General features: G+C 34.5%; 1 protein-coding gene across 3 annotated transcripts in view; it reads left to right on the forward strand.

The window, feature by feature from the left end:
- Positions 1 to 18,808, forward strand: part of LOC136041832 (uncharacterized) — a 78,768-nt gene that overhangs the window by 34,665 nt on the left and 25,295 nt on the right. For all 3 annotated transcript variants that reach the window (XM_065726611.1, XM_065726613.1, XM_065726612.1), the window contains exons 5-6: positions 3,291 to 3,415; positions 18,574 to 18,716. In XM_065726611.1, the coding sequence (XP_065582683.1) occupies positions 3,291 to 3,415; positions 18,574 to 18,716 (268 nt within the window). The remainder of the gene's footprint in view (positions 1 to 3,290; positions 3,416 to 18,573; positions 18,717 to 18,808) is intronic.

Below are 18,808 nucleotides of genomic sequence, written 5' to 3' on the forward strand. Positions count from 1 at the left end.
ATAACTTGGATTTACTAACGATGCAAAACTGAACGTATCTGGTTCTTGTTCTTTAGTCTTAACCACCCAAAAAAAGTAATCAATAGTTAGTTGTCCGACTAGTTGTTTTTTTTCAAGACATAAAAATAATTGTTCAAGAAAAAATTTGTAACTGATTATGGTCAAATCGATTTATTACTCTCGAAATGGACTAAAATTTGCTTAGTCTTTACATTATTGAAACTTATGGGGTGACTAGACGAAACCGGATCGAAAAATATTCGTTGGAAACGTCGGTCAGAAACGTAATTTAAATTAGTAGTATATGTCGTCCCAATCCTTTAGTTTTATAGATGTATCCAAAATAACAATTCTCTTTAATTTTCATTTATGTGGTTTTGTTTGTTTTTTACAGTAACCAAACTAATGGATTTGATGGAAATAACGTGACTGTAATTTTTTTCAAAGGTTTAAATCTTTCAAGAAGAGAATACAATCTATTTTACTCAAAATAATACAATATTTGGATTTTCATTCAATGCTGTCACATTACATATCCTTCTTGGGCTGTTTTCAGGAGAGTACAAAACGTCACAATACTTAGTTTACAGAGACGACTCCGTAACACCATTGTTTCCCATTTTTCACTTCTTTTGTTTACTGTATACTTAATCCTTCCACAATCAGGAGTAGTGTTTCCTCTTTCATAAAGTTGAAAAAGCCAAAATTACTGAGATTAGGTTTGAGCCTCCCAGAACATTTTTGCAACTCGCGAATTGATCGTAAAAGAACGTGCAAAACTCATAATGCCCCCAGAACTTTTCTGTATGCCCCCCTATCAAAATTATTTCGTGCAATATTGGTAAATGTGGTTTTATTGTTTGTTGTCGCATTCATCGCCAGATAGCTGACACTTCTTGTTACACTGTCTGGAATTAAGCCAACTTCCCTGCTCTCTAGTAATAGATGAATGTGAGCCTGTTATAAATTTTACAATATAAATTATATAAATATGTTAGGTTAAAAACAATTTCGGTATAAAGCTAGCGATCGTTTTTCAGAATCAGGCTGTGTAAGGGTCAACAATCCAACTTTTTTACTTTATAATAATAAAGAATAAAGAATGTGGCTTACTTTCACTTTTATTGTTGAATACAGTCGTCTCTAGGCAACTCGATCCGCGAAATCCTCGATATTTCGAAAAGCCTTGGAAAATTTCACAATCCCCTTGGAAAAACCTGTCTAAGTCGAGAAATTACATTCATAACTCAAAATTTAATAGATAAGTCGACATTTAATTTCCACTTTACGTCCACAAGTCAGGTTTTACCTTTGTATTTCGAAGTTCTTTCAACAGACCTATGTTAGTCGTTAGGCATGGAGGTTGCAAAGCGTAAACTTTGTATATATATATATATATATATATATATATATATATATATATATATATATATATATATATATATATATATATATATATATATATATATATATATATATATATTTACTTACAATAAATATAATATATATAATATAAATATATAAAAATTATATATATTTGATATAATTTTGCTTAGCACATTTTTTGTATCAGGTTTTATTAATGTCCAGGTGCCTAACAAACTAAATTTATTATTGACGTTTGAAAGTCAAGTCTTTACAATTAAAAGTCAAGTCTTGATATGCCAAGTCTATAATACACTAATAAATACTAAAGTAATAAATATAATAATAATAAATAATAAATATAAATATAAATAATAAATATAATATAATAATAAATATAAAATAAGTAATAATAAATAATAAAATGTAGTAATAATAAATAATAAAATAATAAATATAATATTATTATTATAAATAATAAAGTCTATAATACTATAATAAAGTTGTTCTTGACTTGATACTGGCTGTAGGGAGTGAGTTTAATGATTTTGTACCTCTACAACTTGAATTTTTATTTAGCATACTTCTATAACTAGTTACCTGTGTAAGCCGAATTTCTTGTAGGATTACCTCTATAATTCGGATAATGCAGAAATCGAACTAAACGTAACTCATGGAAAAATCGTGGTCCCTCGAATTTCGAGTTAGCAAGAGTGGACTGTAGCTCTTTCCTCTCCATTGATGCCTGTAAACATCAAAAAGCCAACTTAACTACTTTCTAATAATAACAAACAAGTAAAAGTTCCGTTGGAATTAGTCCTTTTATTAGACAGTGAAACAGGTATAAAATCTACGGATATCTCGATCACATTTGTATGAACTTTTATTTGTTCGTCATAGAAAGGCAGTGCAGTCTTCGAAAAAAACACCTTTCTAATAACAACTTGGTTTTGTTAGTAACTTTCAGTTTTTCTATTAGATTGCACAAACTCTTCCGTCACTATTAATACCTATAAGAGTCAGCAGGCCAACTTTCCTGCTTTCAATTTTTATGTATGAAGAACGTGGCTTGAATTTTACTGTTCAACAGCTGAACCTTGCTCGTTCTCATTAGTCAAACAGTTCGTGGTAATGAACTGTAGTAAGGAGCAATCCCGCTCAATAGTAGCCGAAACTCTAAAAAACCAAATTTTAATATCCACAGTTACATCAAAAGAATCGCAATTTATGCTGATTTTAAATATATAAGTTTCATAAAGTTTAGTCTTGCCCATCAAGAGTTACGAGCCTGAGAAACTTTGCCTTATCTTAGAAAATAGGAGAAAACACCACACAAAAGTCATAGAATCTTAAGCGTGTCAGAGAATCCTACTGTAGAAGTTTCAAGCTCCTATCTGCAAAAATGTGGAATTTCGAATTTTTTGCCAGAAGACAGATCATAGATGCGTGTTTATTTGTTTGTTTTGCTGTTGTTTTTTTTTCAGGTGTGTTCGTGTCGAACCAGTGCCCTAGAATGTCGTGAAAGGACTCATTCTAACGCAAATTAAAAGTTCTAGTGCCCTTTTTAAGTGGCCAAAAATTGGAGGGCATCTAGGCCCCCTCCCAAAGTCACAGGATCAAAGTTCTGAGATAGCCATTTATATAAAGGTTTTTACTGTTTTAAAAAGTAGAGTTGAGAGAAAGAGTCAAACTTCAGCGTAAAGAGCGGGGCGTTGAAGAGGGAACAGCCCCTTTCATATTCAGAGTAATTTCTGTTCGTTTTAAGTTTTAATGTCGCTCCTTATATTCAGTTAAAAAAAACTTGTTTTTTTTTTTATTTAATCCCTTTAAAAGACGATAATCCAACTCTCCTGCTTTTCGCTATTCCTGCCTTCAAATTTTTATTTAACAATGTACCTTTTTAATTCTTTTTGTTTCATTGTTAGATAGCTGACACTTGTTCATCCGGAATTGTGTCTGTAAGATTCAACAAGCCAAGTCGCCTAGTTTCTGATCTCAATTGTTCATCAGGGTTTTTCCAACTAATGCCACATTTAGACGATTCTTTTAAGTAAGTATCAGAATGTTTTCCAAATTATTTCGACTAACTGAGTGTCTTTAAATCATTCCTCAATTCCGAGAGCCTTAAATCATTGTTAAATTGAATTGTGTCTCTCTTATTTTCCGATATTATGAATGTCAAATTTCATTATTTTCTGCAACGTCTTTCCAAAATTTATAATAACATTTATATATTTGATAATGCTTATTTATTTTTACATGATAACATTTATTTCTATTAAAAGAAAATTTGAGCAACTTTTTGGTAGAATGTACTTAAAATGAAACATGTTCAAACCAGGAACATTGCCAGGAGAAAGGGATGACTTATTGGTGGATCGAGGTGGCCAGGAGACCCCCCTTCCAAGATTTTTCTGACCCCCTTATTCCGTGTTTTTTTCATCTCTTCAATCTTTTTTCAAACCAATTTGTCAATCTAGTTAATTTTTGACGCCCTCATCACATTGCCCCCCTCCCAAGATTTTGCTCTAGATCTGCCTTTCGGCGACATCACTAGGTTTGAATCCCCTCCTCGGTCAAAAACAGAGGAAACCAACTGCTGTGCAACTAACCTGCTGCATGAATATCAAACAGTTCGTGGTAACGAACTGTAAGTAAGGAGCGACCCGGCTCAACAGTAACCAAAACTCTGAAAAATGGAATTTTGACTGCAATCGACGTATCAAAAGAATTGGCTTTTATCTTGATTTCAAATATATAAGTTTACTCTTACCTATGAAAGATTACGAGCCTGACAAATATTTTTGATTTTCGAAAAAAGGCGGAAACAGCCCCTAAAAGTCAAGTGATCTTAATGAAAATTACGCCATCAGATTGAGATTATCAGAGAATTATAATTTAATTTTGGTAAAGGCCTCCACTAAGCCCATTTTCATTGGAAGAATAAAATTTAACAAGCGACCAAAATGGAGAAAAAACATAAATGCAGAATTGTCAGAAACGAAAAATATGATAAAAATAAAAAGCATAAAAATACGTGTTCCATCGATAAAACAGTTCGTGGGAACGAACTATAAGTAAGGAGCGACCCAGCTCAATAGTAACCGAAACTCTAAAACACGGATATATATATATATATATATATATATATATATATATATATATATATATATATATATATATATATATATATATATATATATATATATATATATATATATATAATCATGGGGATAATTTTCCATATAATCTTCCACGGAGTGAATTTTTTACGGGAAGTTGTAAAACGGAAAAATTTATTACAATTCCTGTACGAAATTCTTCTTATACCTTGCTGTCTCATTGCCGACTCAATTTTACGCGTGGAGATGTTAAGAATAATTGCCCGCCCAGGATTGGTTTGTCTAGAGAATGCATCCTTGGGGAGGAGGGATTTTTCCGTGGAGGAGTAGCCAGATTTCCTGGAATCATTTTAAAAGCGATCAGAAATTAAATAAAAAACAAGTTTTTTCAACTAAAAGTAAGGAGCAACATTAAAACTTAAAATAAACAGAAGTTATTCACGTATATGAGGGAGTTACTCTTCCAAAAAACCTTGCTCTTTACGCCACAGTTTGAATTTTGTCCTATTCCTATAAGAACGACTCCTGAAACATGATATTCATTTAATTAGAACAATAAAAAGCTTTTTTTTAAGTATTAAAAGACTTTAGCGTAAGGAGCGAGGTGGTTTGGAGGAGTAACCCCTCTAATATACGTAAATAATTTCTGTTCATTTTAACTTTTAACGTTGCTCCTTACATTCAGTTGAAAAAACTTGTTTTTTTTTTATTTAATATTAATAAAACGGGAACCGAAACTGGCCTATATTGTTCGCGGGTCAAAAATCCCTAAGAAGCTCTGTCCTTATTTTGTTTGAACTGTCGCTTTTAGTTTTCGGTAATCGTTCCAAAGCCATTCAATGTCCTCATTCTTTTGTCTTTGATCAATGTAATAATAATCTTTGTAATTGATTACAAAAACAAAAAAGTTTTTTAACTTAAAGTAAGGAGCAACATAAAAACTTTATAAGAATGAAGAACAGAAGTTATTCAAATTGTGAGGGTGGCTGCCCCCTCCTCAATCCATCATTCTCTACACTAAATTTTGATTTTTCAATCCAGTTCTTAAGAATGAGTCCTAAAAGACAAAGACCGTTTAATTGTAATAAAAAGGTTTTTCTAAAAAGCGCCTTTGAGTATTTGAAATAAAAACAAAATTTTGTATTCACTATTCAATGAATATAAAGATGAGGGGAAATTTTAATAAATCAGATTAACAGATTTTATGATAATAGAACACTTAACCTATTTGCGGTCTGTCATTGACAAACAATATCCTCATTATCTTGATTCAATTGTTGTTTAAGATCATTATCTCTTCACACAAATTGTCTAAACCACAAAGCGTAGTCAATGTTTATCGACCAATTAGAATTAAACTGTCTATTAACTTTGTTTTTAAGTTTAAGTTGAAAGAAGATAATCTCCTTTGTCTAACATTTGGAAAGCTAAAATGGTTTAGTGTTCAGTAATTTAAGGCTGTTTTTAAAGTGAACAGTGTTCACGTACTCTTGTACGCTGTTAGTATGGTGTTTAAGTTATGTTATTAAAAAAAAAAATAATTCAAATAGTAAAAAGAAGAACGTGTGGGGCTGGTTGCCCTCCAATCACTTTTCAATATCACCATAATCTACCCTAAAAGTTTTAACTTAGCACCAGTTGGTTACAGGCGCCATTTAGACCAAATCTTGGGGTGGGCATGAACTCCATCTTGGCCCCTCCCCCCGACTCACTTCGTGTCGCGTAATCATCTAGGAAATGGGCATTTGACAGGACTCGAGAATTTTATTATGTATCTTACCTACTTTCAAAGTTTACAATGATTAATAGCAAATAGCGTAATTACCCCTAGGGTCATCAAGTAATTACGCTTTTTGGTTAATAGGGGTACAGTAATTTCAAATCAATTGCATAGAATGGATTATGCTGGACATAATGGATTATTATGGCAGGCAAAGGGCCCTGTGTGGTGGGAGCTTGGGCCCCCTGGAAAATCTGGGGTGGGCATTTGCCCACCCCTGACCCACCCAAATGGCGCCTCTGCAGTTGATCCTGAAGTATCCCTGATACGCCTTTTTAACAACCAGCATACACAAAGTGTTTAGAATTTCTTCCACCCCACCCAAAATTTGTAGAAAGTTTCATCCTAATACCCCAAGCCTTTTTGGAAACCCAGGATCAACAATGTCAGGTTTTCATAAAAAACCAACCGTGTTTGCAAACAATGAACAACCTGTATGACTTAAAGCCCTTGCTCCATGGGCTGTGAGGGTTCGTGTCATTCCTGGGGTTAGAGTTATTTGATCCTTCAACTACTCCAAAAATGTCGCTGTCTCAAAATTTTGATCAATTTTTAGAGTGGGGTGGATATAAAGAGAGTGAGAGGGTAGCCCCTTAGTAAAATTTTAACATCCCCTTCGGTATACACTAATAGTTTCAACTTAATATCCTCAGTCATTCTAGAGATATTGCTGATACCCCCTTTTGACAGCCAGCATGCACTTAGTGTGCTTTGATTTTGTTCAATATCTCCCTCAACTTTTTCTGAAAGATTCACCTTGACATCCTTAGCCTTTTTGGAGACCCAGAATCAGACATATCACCCTTTCCTATAAATAAACCCTATTTGTAAACAATGAACAGCCTGCATAACTTAAAGCCCTTTGTCCAAGGGCCCTGGGGGTCGAGTCATCCATAGGGGCATAGTTATTTAACCTTTACACTATTTTGAACAAAATGATTATCGCAAAATTTAGATTAAACGCCTCAGAAGTAAGACAGCTAAAAAGGCATGGGAGGATATGTTTACCTTCTTCTCTTAGGTCTACTTTAAAAGGGTCCGCTCACCCTCAACTCTTAAAAGAGCACTACAACTTTGAATTGCAATTGAATGCGTACTGTTCGAAATTTTCTTTGACCACCCCGTCCATTATGAAGTGAAAAAATATAACATCGAAGCCACATGGCTCTTTAATATAGGCAATACTAGACTGTTTCCTCTGAATGTTAAAGGAGGTTTTTTTATGCTATATATTATTAATTAATTTTTAGAAGTACATTATTTTATGAATAAAGAAAGAAGACAATATTTAGAAAAAAAACTGACAGTCGCTGAGAAAATTAACTTTGGGACTTCACTTGTCATATTAAGTTGTCAATTAACGTTGTGTTATTGTCAATGTCAATTAAGTTGTCAATCATTTTATTGTCAATCAATTAATTTTGTCAATGAAGTTGTGTTATTAAGTTGTCATACAAAGTTGTCAATTAACTTTGGGACTTTCACTTGTCATAGTAAAAATTAGAGGTGTTCATCTTAAAACGCATAACTCATCAACCTGACCAAATTATAAATGAAACTCCAAAAATTAAGAAATTTTTTTTAGACTAGAGTAGATTATACTCAGCATAGACTGGAATGTTCCAAAAGCCTGTCTATCGTCAGGCTATATTTAACAAGCATCTTACCGCTAGGTAAGGTAAAAAAAAAGTTAAAGTAGTACAACTGTAACTTCCAATTGATGTTTCCATCGCACTTGCGAGGCCAATTCCTTTTTTTTATTGCAATTGGAAGTCCGATTCAAATCCATTCTAATTAAAAAGATATTCTTATTCTTCTTATTTCTTATTCTTATTCCTTATTCTTCAAAATATTTTTGACTCTCCCTTTCTAGAATTTTATTTTAAGGTCAATCTCCTAGGTTGAAAGCGAATTCTATTAAGATAGCATTGAAATACGTACCGAGATTTCCTCTTTTCTCATTGGCTTAATGCTCTCTTGAGGGTTGTACCACAATATTTGAATACTGTTGAACATTACGACCGGATTTAAAGGGAATTTAAATTTTTCACATGTCTAATTGGTAACAGCCAAGTCAGATAACCGTTTAGCATTTTAATTTTCACAATGGGCAGAAAAAAAAAACAAGAACAAATACGAGACAGGAAAACCTGAGACATTAGTAAGTTCTATCTCAACGTTATAGTAGAATATATTACTTTTATTCATTTTCAAACAGGTCCTGGTAACAAACTGTAGTAAGGAGCGACCAGGCTCAATAGTAACCAAAACTCTAAAAAACGAAGTTTTGATACAAATAGTTACATCAAAAGAATTGCATTTTAATGCTGATTTTAAATATATAAGTTTCTTCAAGTTTAGTCTTACCGGTCAAAAGTTACGAGCCTGAGAAAATGTGCCTTATTTTAGAAAATAGGCGGAAATACCCTCTAAAAGTCACAGAATCTTAACAAAATCACACCATCAGAGTCACCGTATCCAAGAACCCTCCTGTAGAAGTTTCAAGCCCCTATCATAAAAAGGTGGAATTTTGTATTTCTACCAGAAGACAGATAACGGGTGCGTTTCTTTTCCTCAGGGGTGATAATATCGACCTAGTTGTCCTAGAATGTCGCAAGAGGGTTTATTCTAACGTAAATTAAAAGTTCTAGTTCCTTTTTTAAGTGACCAAAAAATTGGAGGGCACCGAGGCCCCCTCCAACGCATATTTTTCTCCATGGTCACCAGATCAAAATTTTGAGATAGCCATTCTGTTTAACTTAGTCAAAAGCTTAATAACCATGTCTTTGGGGATGACTAAATCTACCACAGTTCCCGGGGGAGGGGTGGCAACTAATAAACTTTGACCATTGTTTACACATAGTAGTTGTTAATTATGAAGTGTACGCACGTTTTCAGGGGGATTTTTTTTTGTGTTGGGGTTAGGGTGGGTCGGGGGAGGGCAGGCTACGTGGGAGGATCTTTCTATGGAGCAATTTTTCTTGAGGGAAGAGAATTTCCGTGAAGGGGTCACAGGATTTTCTAGCATCATTTATAAAAAGACAATGAGAAAATATTTTTTTTCAACTGGAAGTAATGATCAACATTAAAACTTAAAACGAAAATAAAATATTACTTATATAAGGGGGTTCGTCTCTTCCACAATACCTTGCACTTTACGCTAATGTATTTTTAGTAACTCTAGCTAGATATTCTACGGCCTGCGTGATTCAATGGTCATTCTGAAAGATTTGGGACAAAATTCAAGCTTTAGTGTAAAGAACGAGGTATTGACGAGCGGGCAAGCCACCTCATATACGTAATAAAAATACACAAATATATAAGTTCGTTACATAAGCTAATTCGTAAGGTACGTATGTTTATTACTAACAAAAACGTCTGTAAAAAAAATAAAACAAATCTAGTTGTGTTTTTAAGTAACCAAAAATTGGGAGGTAACTAGGCCTCCTCTCCCACCCCGTTTTTTTAGCGAAATCGTCCGATCAAAACTATGAGAAAGCCATTTAGCTTGTAATTAACATAAAAATTGCTTCTCCAGACTAAACATCCGTAAGATATATGGGTAGATTATTGCAAAATATATCGTGCGAAGTCTACTTTCCGGCAGAATATGCTTCAATCTTTTGAGGATGCCAACTCCACGTGCAACTTTGGTGGAGATAATGTCGCTATGATGCTTCCACGATAGATTAGAATCAATATGGAAGCCTAGGTACCGCAGTGATGTAACTTGTAAACTAGGCTTTTCACCAAATAGAACTTCACTACTTACATCAACAGAATCACCCACCCTACAGAATGTCAGTAAAAAATGTTCTTTACATTCACACACAGCAAACTTAAACTTGTAAACATCTCTAATCTTTCGAGAGTAATATGAGCTTTTGCTATCAAATTATCTGCGGATTTTGCAAATTTTGTTAGCAATAATGTTAGAAATGTATGTATCCTTTAGATAAACGCGCATCATGTTCACGTAAACTAAATAAAGTAAAGGGCCCAGCACAGACATTTTGCTATTTATAATGTTAGATTTTGTCGTATGAGTGTTTACACCAGGTAACTACTTCACCCCATGAAATACACGGCTATCAAGCATGGACTCTTGATCATAATTAAGTAAATAAACAAGTTTTTTGAAATGAAAGTAAGGAGCGACATTAAAACTTAAAACGAACAGAAATTACTCCGTATATGAAAGAGGATTTTCCTCCTCGACACCCCGCTCCTTGCGCTAAAGTTTGATTCTTTCTCACAACTCTACTTTTTAAAACAATAAAAAACTTAAGCGTAAAGAGCGGGACGTCGAGGAGGAAAAGCCCCTTTCATATACGGAGTAATTTCTGTTCGTTTTAAGTTTTAATGTCGCTCCTTACTTTCATTTCAAAAAACTTGTTTTTTTATTTAATTTCTGAAAGTTTTTGAGTTAATGCATGTCTGATTTTGGCTCTTCGTAAATAAATTATTAAAATGAAATTTGCATATTATTTCTTTTTTTTCGGCTAAATGGCTTTCTCTTAGTTTTGATCAGAGGATTTTGAGAAATAAGGGGTGGGGAAGGAGGCCTAGTTGCCCTCCAATTTTTTGGTTACTCAAAAAGAGAACTATAACTTTTAATTTTTAACGAACGTTTTTATTAGTAAAAAATATACGTAACTTAAGAATTAACTTACGTAACAAACTTTTATTTTCTTATATTTTTGATTATATATATGAAGGGGCTGGTCCCCTCGTTAATACCTCGCTCTTCACACTAAATCTTGTTTTGTCCCGATTCTTTAAGAATTACCCCTGAATCAGAAAGGCCGTAGAATAAATAGTTGAAATTACTAAAAATAATTTAGCATAAAGAGCGAAGTATTTATCTCCTCCTAAATACTTGGCTCTTTATGCTAAAGTATTTTTAGAACCCCTCATATGCGTAATAATCTCTGTTCGTTTTAAGTTTTAATGCTTCTCCTTACTTTCAATTGAAAAACTTTTTCGTGTTTATATTTTCATTGTTTGTTTTTTTTTAAAAGTAATGCTAGAAAATCCTGCGCCCTTTTCATTGAATTTCTCTTCCCCCATGAAATATTCCTCCAAGGAAAGATCCTCCCATATAGCCCCCTCCCCTGAACCCCACACCCAAACCCAAAAAATCCCCCTGAAAACGTCGGTACTCTTCCCAGTAACCATTACTGTATGTAAACATTGGTCAAAGTTTGTAACTTGCAGCCCTCCCCCAGAGACTTTTTTGGGGGTGGGGGGGGGGGGGTAAGTCATCCCCAAAGACATAGTTATTATGGTTTTCGATTATGCGAAACAAATGGCTATCTCAAAATTTTGATCCGTTGACTTTGGGAAAATATGAGCGTGGGAGGGGGCCTAGCTGCCCTCCAATTTCTTTGGTCACTTAAAAAGGGCACTAGAACTTTTCGTTTCCGTTAGAATGAGCATTCTTGCAACACTCTAGGATACTTGGTCGATACGATGACCCCTGGGAAAAAAAACAAATAAACACGCACCCGTGATTTGTCTTCTGGCAAAAAATACAAAATTCCACATTTTTGTAGATTGGACCTTGAAATTTTTCATATAGGGTTCTTTGATACGCTGAATGCGATGGTGTGATTTTTGTTAAGATCCTATAACTTTTGAGGGATGTTTCCCCCTATATTCCAAAATAAGGAAAATTTTCTCAGGCTCGTAACTTTTGATGAAAAAGACTAAATTTGATTAAACTTATATATTTAAAATCAGCATAAAAATCCAATTCCTTTGATATATCTTTTAGCATCGAAATTTCGTTTTTTAGAGTTTCGTTTACTATTGAGCCGCGTCGCTCTTTACTACAGTTCGTTACTGCGAACTGTTTGATTATCAAGCTTATTTTCTATTCGACCAATTCTCTCCTCCAAATTTTCAATTTGAAATCTCAGACTACCTAGTAGAGCCTGCTCAATTTTTGCAAGCTTTGGATTAAACTCGAGCGTGATTGAATCATAAACCTGGCTGATTATCAGTTCAGTACCTTCTTTGTTCAATGAATTTGGGTCATTGAACTTTTCAGTAACTGAAAGTAAATCAAAGTAAGGAGCAACATTAAAACTTAAAACGAACAGAAATTACTCCGTATATGAAAGGGGCTTTTCCTCCTCAACGCCCCGCTCTTTACGCTAAAGTTTGATGCTTTCTCTTAACTCTATTTTAAAACAGTAAGAAACTTTAGCGTAAAGAGCGGGGCGTTGAGGAGGAAAAGCCCCTTTCATATACGGAGTAATTTCTGTTCGTTTTAAGTTTTAATGTTGCTCCTTACTTTCATTTAAAAAAACTTGTTTTTTTTATTTAATTTCTGGACGTTTTTGAATAAATGCATGTTTTGATCTTGGCTCTCCACACATAAATAATTAAAACGAAATTTGCATATTAATTAATTGCACTTAATTGGAAGATTTTGAGAAAAAAGGAGCGAGGGAGGAGGCCTAGTTGCCCTCCAAGTTTTTGATTGCTTAAAAAAGCAACTAGAACTTTTAATTTTTTACTAACGTCTTCGTTGGTAAAAAATATAAGTAACTTACGAATTAACTTACATAACGAACTTCTATATTCGTATGTTTTTATTGCGTATATGAGGGGGTTCAACCCTCGTCGATACCTCGCTTTTTACACTAAAGCTTAGATTTTGTCCCAATTCCTTAAGAATGACCTCTGAATCACAAAGGCCGTAGAATAAATAGCTGAAATTACTAAAAATACTTTAGCGTAAAGAGTGAGGTATAACGAGAAGGTGAACCCCTCATATCCGTAATAATTTTTGTTCGTTTTAAGTTTTAATGCTGCTCCTTACTTTCAGTAGAAAAAAACTTTTCATATTTATTTTTTCATAGTTTTTTTCAAATATTGCTAGAAAATCCTGCGCCCCATTCAATGAAATTCTCTTCCCCCATGAGAAGTTTCTCCATGGAAATATCCTCCCATGTAGCCCCCCCCCCCCTCAACTCTACCCCCTACACCAAAAAAAATCCCCCTGAAAACGTCTGTACACTTCCCAGTAACCATTACTATATGTAAACACAGGTCAAAGTTTGTAAACAAAGTATGTAAACACAGGGAATGAGTCCCCTTAAAGACATGGTTATTAGGTTTTTCGTCTATGGTAAATAAAATGGCTATCTCAGAATTTTGATCCGGTGACTTTTGGGAAAAAATGAGCGTGGGAGGGGGCCTAGGTGCCCTCCAATTTTTTAGGTCACTTAAAAAGGGCACTAGAACTTTTAATTTCCGTTGGAAAGAGCCCTCTCGCGACATTCTAGGACCACTCAGTCGATAAGATCACCCCTGGGGAAAAAAACAACAAAAAAATAAACACGCATCCGTAATCTGTCTTCTGGCAAAAAAATGCGAAATTCCACATTTTTGTAGATAGGAGCTTGAAACTTCTACAATAAAGTAACGGGAACAGTAAGGTAACAATAAGGTTCTACGTTAAGATTCTTTGACTTTTAGGGGGTGTTTCCCCCTATTTTCTAAAATGAGGCAAATTTTCTCAGGCTCGTAACTTTCGGTGGGTATAACTGGTCTTGATGAAACTTATACATTTAAAATCATCATTAAAATGCGATTCTTTTGATGTGACTATTGATATCAAAATTCCATTTTTTAGAGTTTCGGTTACTATTGAGCCGGGTCGCTCCTTACTAAAGTTCGTTACCACGAACTGTTTGATTGGCTATATTTCCAGCACATGACTTTTTATTTTCTCCAGCTGGGCTTCAGTTGTAGCTAATTGTTCGTAAATCGGGGTGATACTTGAAGACACCGAGTTAGACCCAAATTTATCTCTTGCTTTCAGGCCTTAAAAGGTCTTAGAAAAAGTTTCGTAAATTTCTGTGGTATTAACAAGTTTTTGTAGCACTTTGTATTTACGAATTTGGTAGAAAGAATAAGCACACATCTAAGATACGTGACTGACATAACTGGACCGGATCCGCACTCTTTGGGAGAGTTGGGGGGGGGGGGGGGGGTAATTCGGAAAAATTAGAAAAATGAGGTATTTGTAATTTATGGACGGGTGATCAGATCTTAATGAAACTTGATATTTAGAAGGATCTTGTGCTTCAGCACTCTTATTACAAATCCCGACCAGATCCGGTGAGAGTAGGTGGAGGTGGAGGGGGAAACCGAAAATCTTGGAAAATGATTAGAGTGAAGAGATCGGGATGAAACTTGGTAGGTAGAATAAGCAAATATCGTAGATACGTGATCAACGTAACCGGACTGGATTCGCTCTCTTTGGGGGAGTTGGGGGGAGGGTTAATTACGAAAAATTAAAAAAATGAGGTATTTTTAACTTAGGAAAGAGTCATAAGATATCAATGAAATTTGATGTTTGGAAGGATATTGTGTCTCATAGCTCTTATTTTAAATTCCGACCGGATCTGGTGACTTTGGGGGGAAGATGGGAGGAGAAACCTAAAATCATGGAAAACGCTTAGAGTGGGGGAATCGGAATGAAACTTGGTGGTAAAAATAATCATAAGTCCTATGTATGAGATTGACGTAACTGGAACGGATCTGCTCTCTTCGGGGGAGTTGGGAGGAGGAGGGTTAATTCTGAAAAATTAAAAAATAAGGTATTTTCAACTTCAGAAGGAGAGATTGGATCTTACTGAAATTTGATATTTGGAAGGATATCATGTCTCAGAGCTCTTATTTTAAATCCCGACCGGATCCGGTGAAGAGGAAGTTGAGGGGAGACCTAGAATCTTGGAAAACGCTTAGAGTATAGGGGTCGGGATGAAACTTGATGGTAAAAATAAGTGCAAGTCCTAGAAACGGGATTGACATAGCCAGAACGGATCTGCTCTCTTTGGGGGAGTTGGGGGGTTAATTCTAAAAAAATAGACAAAATTAGGTATTTTAAGTTATGAAAGAGTGATCGTACCTTAGTGAAATTTCATATTTAGAAGGATCCCGAAACTCAGATCTCTCGTTTTAAATCTCTACCAGATCCAGTGTCATTAGGGGGGGGGGGGAAATATAGGAAAACGCTTAAAGCGGAGAGATCAGGATGAGACTTGGTGGAAAGAATAAGTACAAGTCCAAGATAGGTGACTGACATAACCGGCTGGGATCCGCTCTCTCTCTGGTGGAGTTGGGGGGGGGGGGAGAGTAATTCGGTAAAATTAGAAAAATGAGGTATTTGTAACTTGCGAACGGGTGTTCAGATCTTAATGAAATTTTCTAGAAGGATCTTGTGCTTTAAAACTCTCATTTTAAATCCCGACCAGATCCGGTGACATTGAATGGAGCTGGAGGGGGAAACCGGAATTCTTGGAAATCGTGAAAATCGAGGTATCTTACGAATGAGTGATCGAATCTTAATGAAACTTAATATGTAGAAGAAACTTATGTCTCGGATAATTCATTTTCAATTCGAATTGGATCCAAGGACATAGAGGGTTGGAGGGAAAAACAGAAACCTTGGAAACCGGAAATCTTGGAAAACGCTTAGAGTGGAGAGATCGGGATGAAACTTGATGGGAAGAATAAGCACAAGCTATAGATACGAGGTTGACATTATTGGTACGGATCCGTTCTCTTTGAGAGAGCTGGAAGTTGTTAATTTGGAAAAATTAGAAAAACTGAGGTGTTTTTAACTTAAGATTGGGTGACGGGATCTTAATAAAATTTGATAATTAGGAGAAACTCATGTCTCAGAGCTCTTCTTTCAAATCCCGACCTTTTCTGTTGACATTGGGGGGAGGGAGTTGGAGGGTGAAACCGGAAATCTTGGAAAACGCTTATAAACGCCGTAGATACGTAATTTACGTAACCGGACTGTTTCCACTTTCTTTGGGGGAGTTAGGTGGTGTGGTTCAGTGCTTTGGCGAGTTTAGTGCTTCTGGACGTGCTAGGAAGATGAAAATTGGTAGGCATGTCAGGGAGCTGCACTTATTGACTCGTTACAGTTGTTTTCCCCGATTCGATCATCTAGGGGGCTGAAGGGAGAGGAAAAATTAGAAAAATTGAGGTATTTTTAACCTACGAGTGGGCGATCGGATCTTAATGAATTTTGATATTTAGAAGGACCTCGTGACTCAGAGCTCTTATTATAAATCCCGACCGGCATTAAGCCTCTGATTTTCCTTTTAAAGCAATCTATTGATTCTTTGAATTTTGCTTCAGCTCATATCATATGAGCTCCTGGCTCTTGGCTCCTCTTGACCTCGTCACAAGTGCGGTATGAGCTCTTAGCTCTTGTTTTGACGAATAGTATATAAATATAAGTAGTTTCAAAAATTTATTAAATACCCCTAAGGGTTTCCTTCCTCCCTTACCTGTATTTATGACCCCAGGGCAAGGGTGCCCAATGTTAATTATGTACCTTCACGAAAATATCACTTTAAATGACACTAATTTAATAGTATATGCATTACTCCGTAAAGCAAAGTATATGATTACCCCGGTTCCAAACCGGGGTAATCAGTCATTTAGGAACGAGCCTATTAATCATCAACTGTATGAGATGATGGGGGAAAACCAAAATATTCTAAGATACGGCACTATTAGGAATAAAATGACATCCCGTGGAACTAAAATGGACGAATATCCTACAACTTTAGATAAAAAAAAAATATTCGTATATATTTTATAGGCCTACAATCGGTGTTTCTTTACTTTTAAGAGCCAATAATGATTAAAATAATGTGTTTTAAAGAATAACGTTCTTTTTAACAATAATATTCATACATTTTATAGGGCTACAATCGATGTTTCTTTACTTTTAAAGGCCAGTAATGTTTAAAATAATGTGTTTTTAAGAATAATGTCTTTTTTAAGAATAATGTTCTTTTTTAAAATAATATTCATACATTTTATAGGCCTACAATCAGTGTTTCTTTACTTTTAAAGGCCAATAATGTTTAAAATGATGTGTCTTTAAGAATATTGTCCTTTTTAAAAATAACGTTCATACATTTTATAGGCGTACATTCGGTTTTAAAGGCCAACAATGTTTAAAATAATGCGTTTTTAAAAATATTGTTCTTTTCAAAAATAACGATCATACATTTTATAGGTCTACAATCGGTGTTTCTTTACTTTTAAAGGCCAATAATGTTTAAAATGATGTGGTTTTAAGAATAATTTTCTTTTTAAAAATAACGTTCATACATTTTATAGGTCTGCGATCGGTGTTTCTTTACTTTTAAAGGCCAATAATATTTAAAATGATGTGTTTTTAAGAATAATGTTCTTTTTAAAAATAATGATCATGCATTTTATAGGCCTACAATCGGTGTTTCTTTACTTTTAAAGGCCAATAATGTTATCTGCTTTGTAACAGCTTTGTAACCTAACAAATTCCAATTCGTATGAAGTGTTAAAAATGATATTGCCTCAAGGTGTTGTTGCCAATTTTACATGTTTTCAACTTCCTTTTAAATCTGGTCGTAATGCTAAGGAGATATCAACATTCTTAATGATATTCTGGCAAACCCCTCAAGGAGTGATTAAGCCAATGAAAAAGAAGGAAATCTAGAATACTAAGAATTATTGCTAAAAATCATCTCTCATGACTACAAACTTGAGAATCTTTGGAATTATTTATCGGTATAAGATCTACAAAACGACATAAAAATTAAGGCTGTATGATTAGTAAAACCCTTTCAAATAGTAAAGGAAGAATATCTTAAATGGCAAATTTTAAAGGAAACTGATGATAATAAAAAAAAATCACGGCCAAAAATGTTAAAATCTTGTGGCAAATCGAGAGGGTACTTTACAATTCTCTACGTATTCTAAAAGTAATTTTATTATTACTTTTAAAAACTAGAGGTTTCCCCACTAATTAATTTTTTATGAAGCTCTAAAGAAAAAAAATGCAAATTTGTTCGGCCTATTCATGTTAAAGCTTTCAATGAAGCCACAATAATTTTTTCATCAAAGAATCTGCTCGTGTCTATTGTTAATACGCATTTCACTGCTATAGGAAAATAGCATTGGCTTCAAAAACTTCGGAGATTAACCTTAAGAGAACTTATTTCCTTGAAGAATTCAGCCAATCTACTTAATTCCGGGCAAAGCAACCCATTTTGAGAAGCTATATTGTAAGTGCACATATAATTACCGTGAAATTGCGTTTTAAATTTAGAGTTGTGAAAACGAGTTTATCTTGCCTTGAAATTTTATCCATCCCTAGAAAACAAAATTTTGGAAGTATCAAAAATTGTATATGAAACTCTCGAAGTTGGCTTTTCGTAATTGTTTATTTTGAGATTTTAATTGACACACCAGAATACAAAGTATAACTCATATTTTTAGGGCTTGTGGTCAGCTGGATGCATTGCCAAGCTATACCCGCGTATTTAGTAGTGAAAATGTATCCTTGACCAGCACCATAAATCTTTCTTTTGTAACTGACGGACATCCAACCCATTTTGAAGGATTGTCATTTACTGTTCAAGGTAAGTGTTAAGTCGTTTAAGGCACATAAATTATGCTTGCTCATCAAGCAAAAATTTAGCTTTCATTCATTACTTTTTTGTTGGTTAGGATC

Source organism: Artemia franciscana, unplaced genomic scaffold, assembly GCF_032884065.1.
Source record: "Artemia franciscana unplaced genomic scaffold, ASM3288406v1 PGA_scaffold_39, whole genome shotgun sequence".
Lineage (NCBI taxonomy): Eukaryota > Metazoa > Arthropoda > Branchiopoda > Anostraca > Artemiidae > Artemia > Artemia franciscana.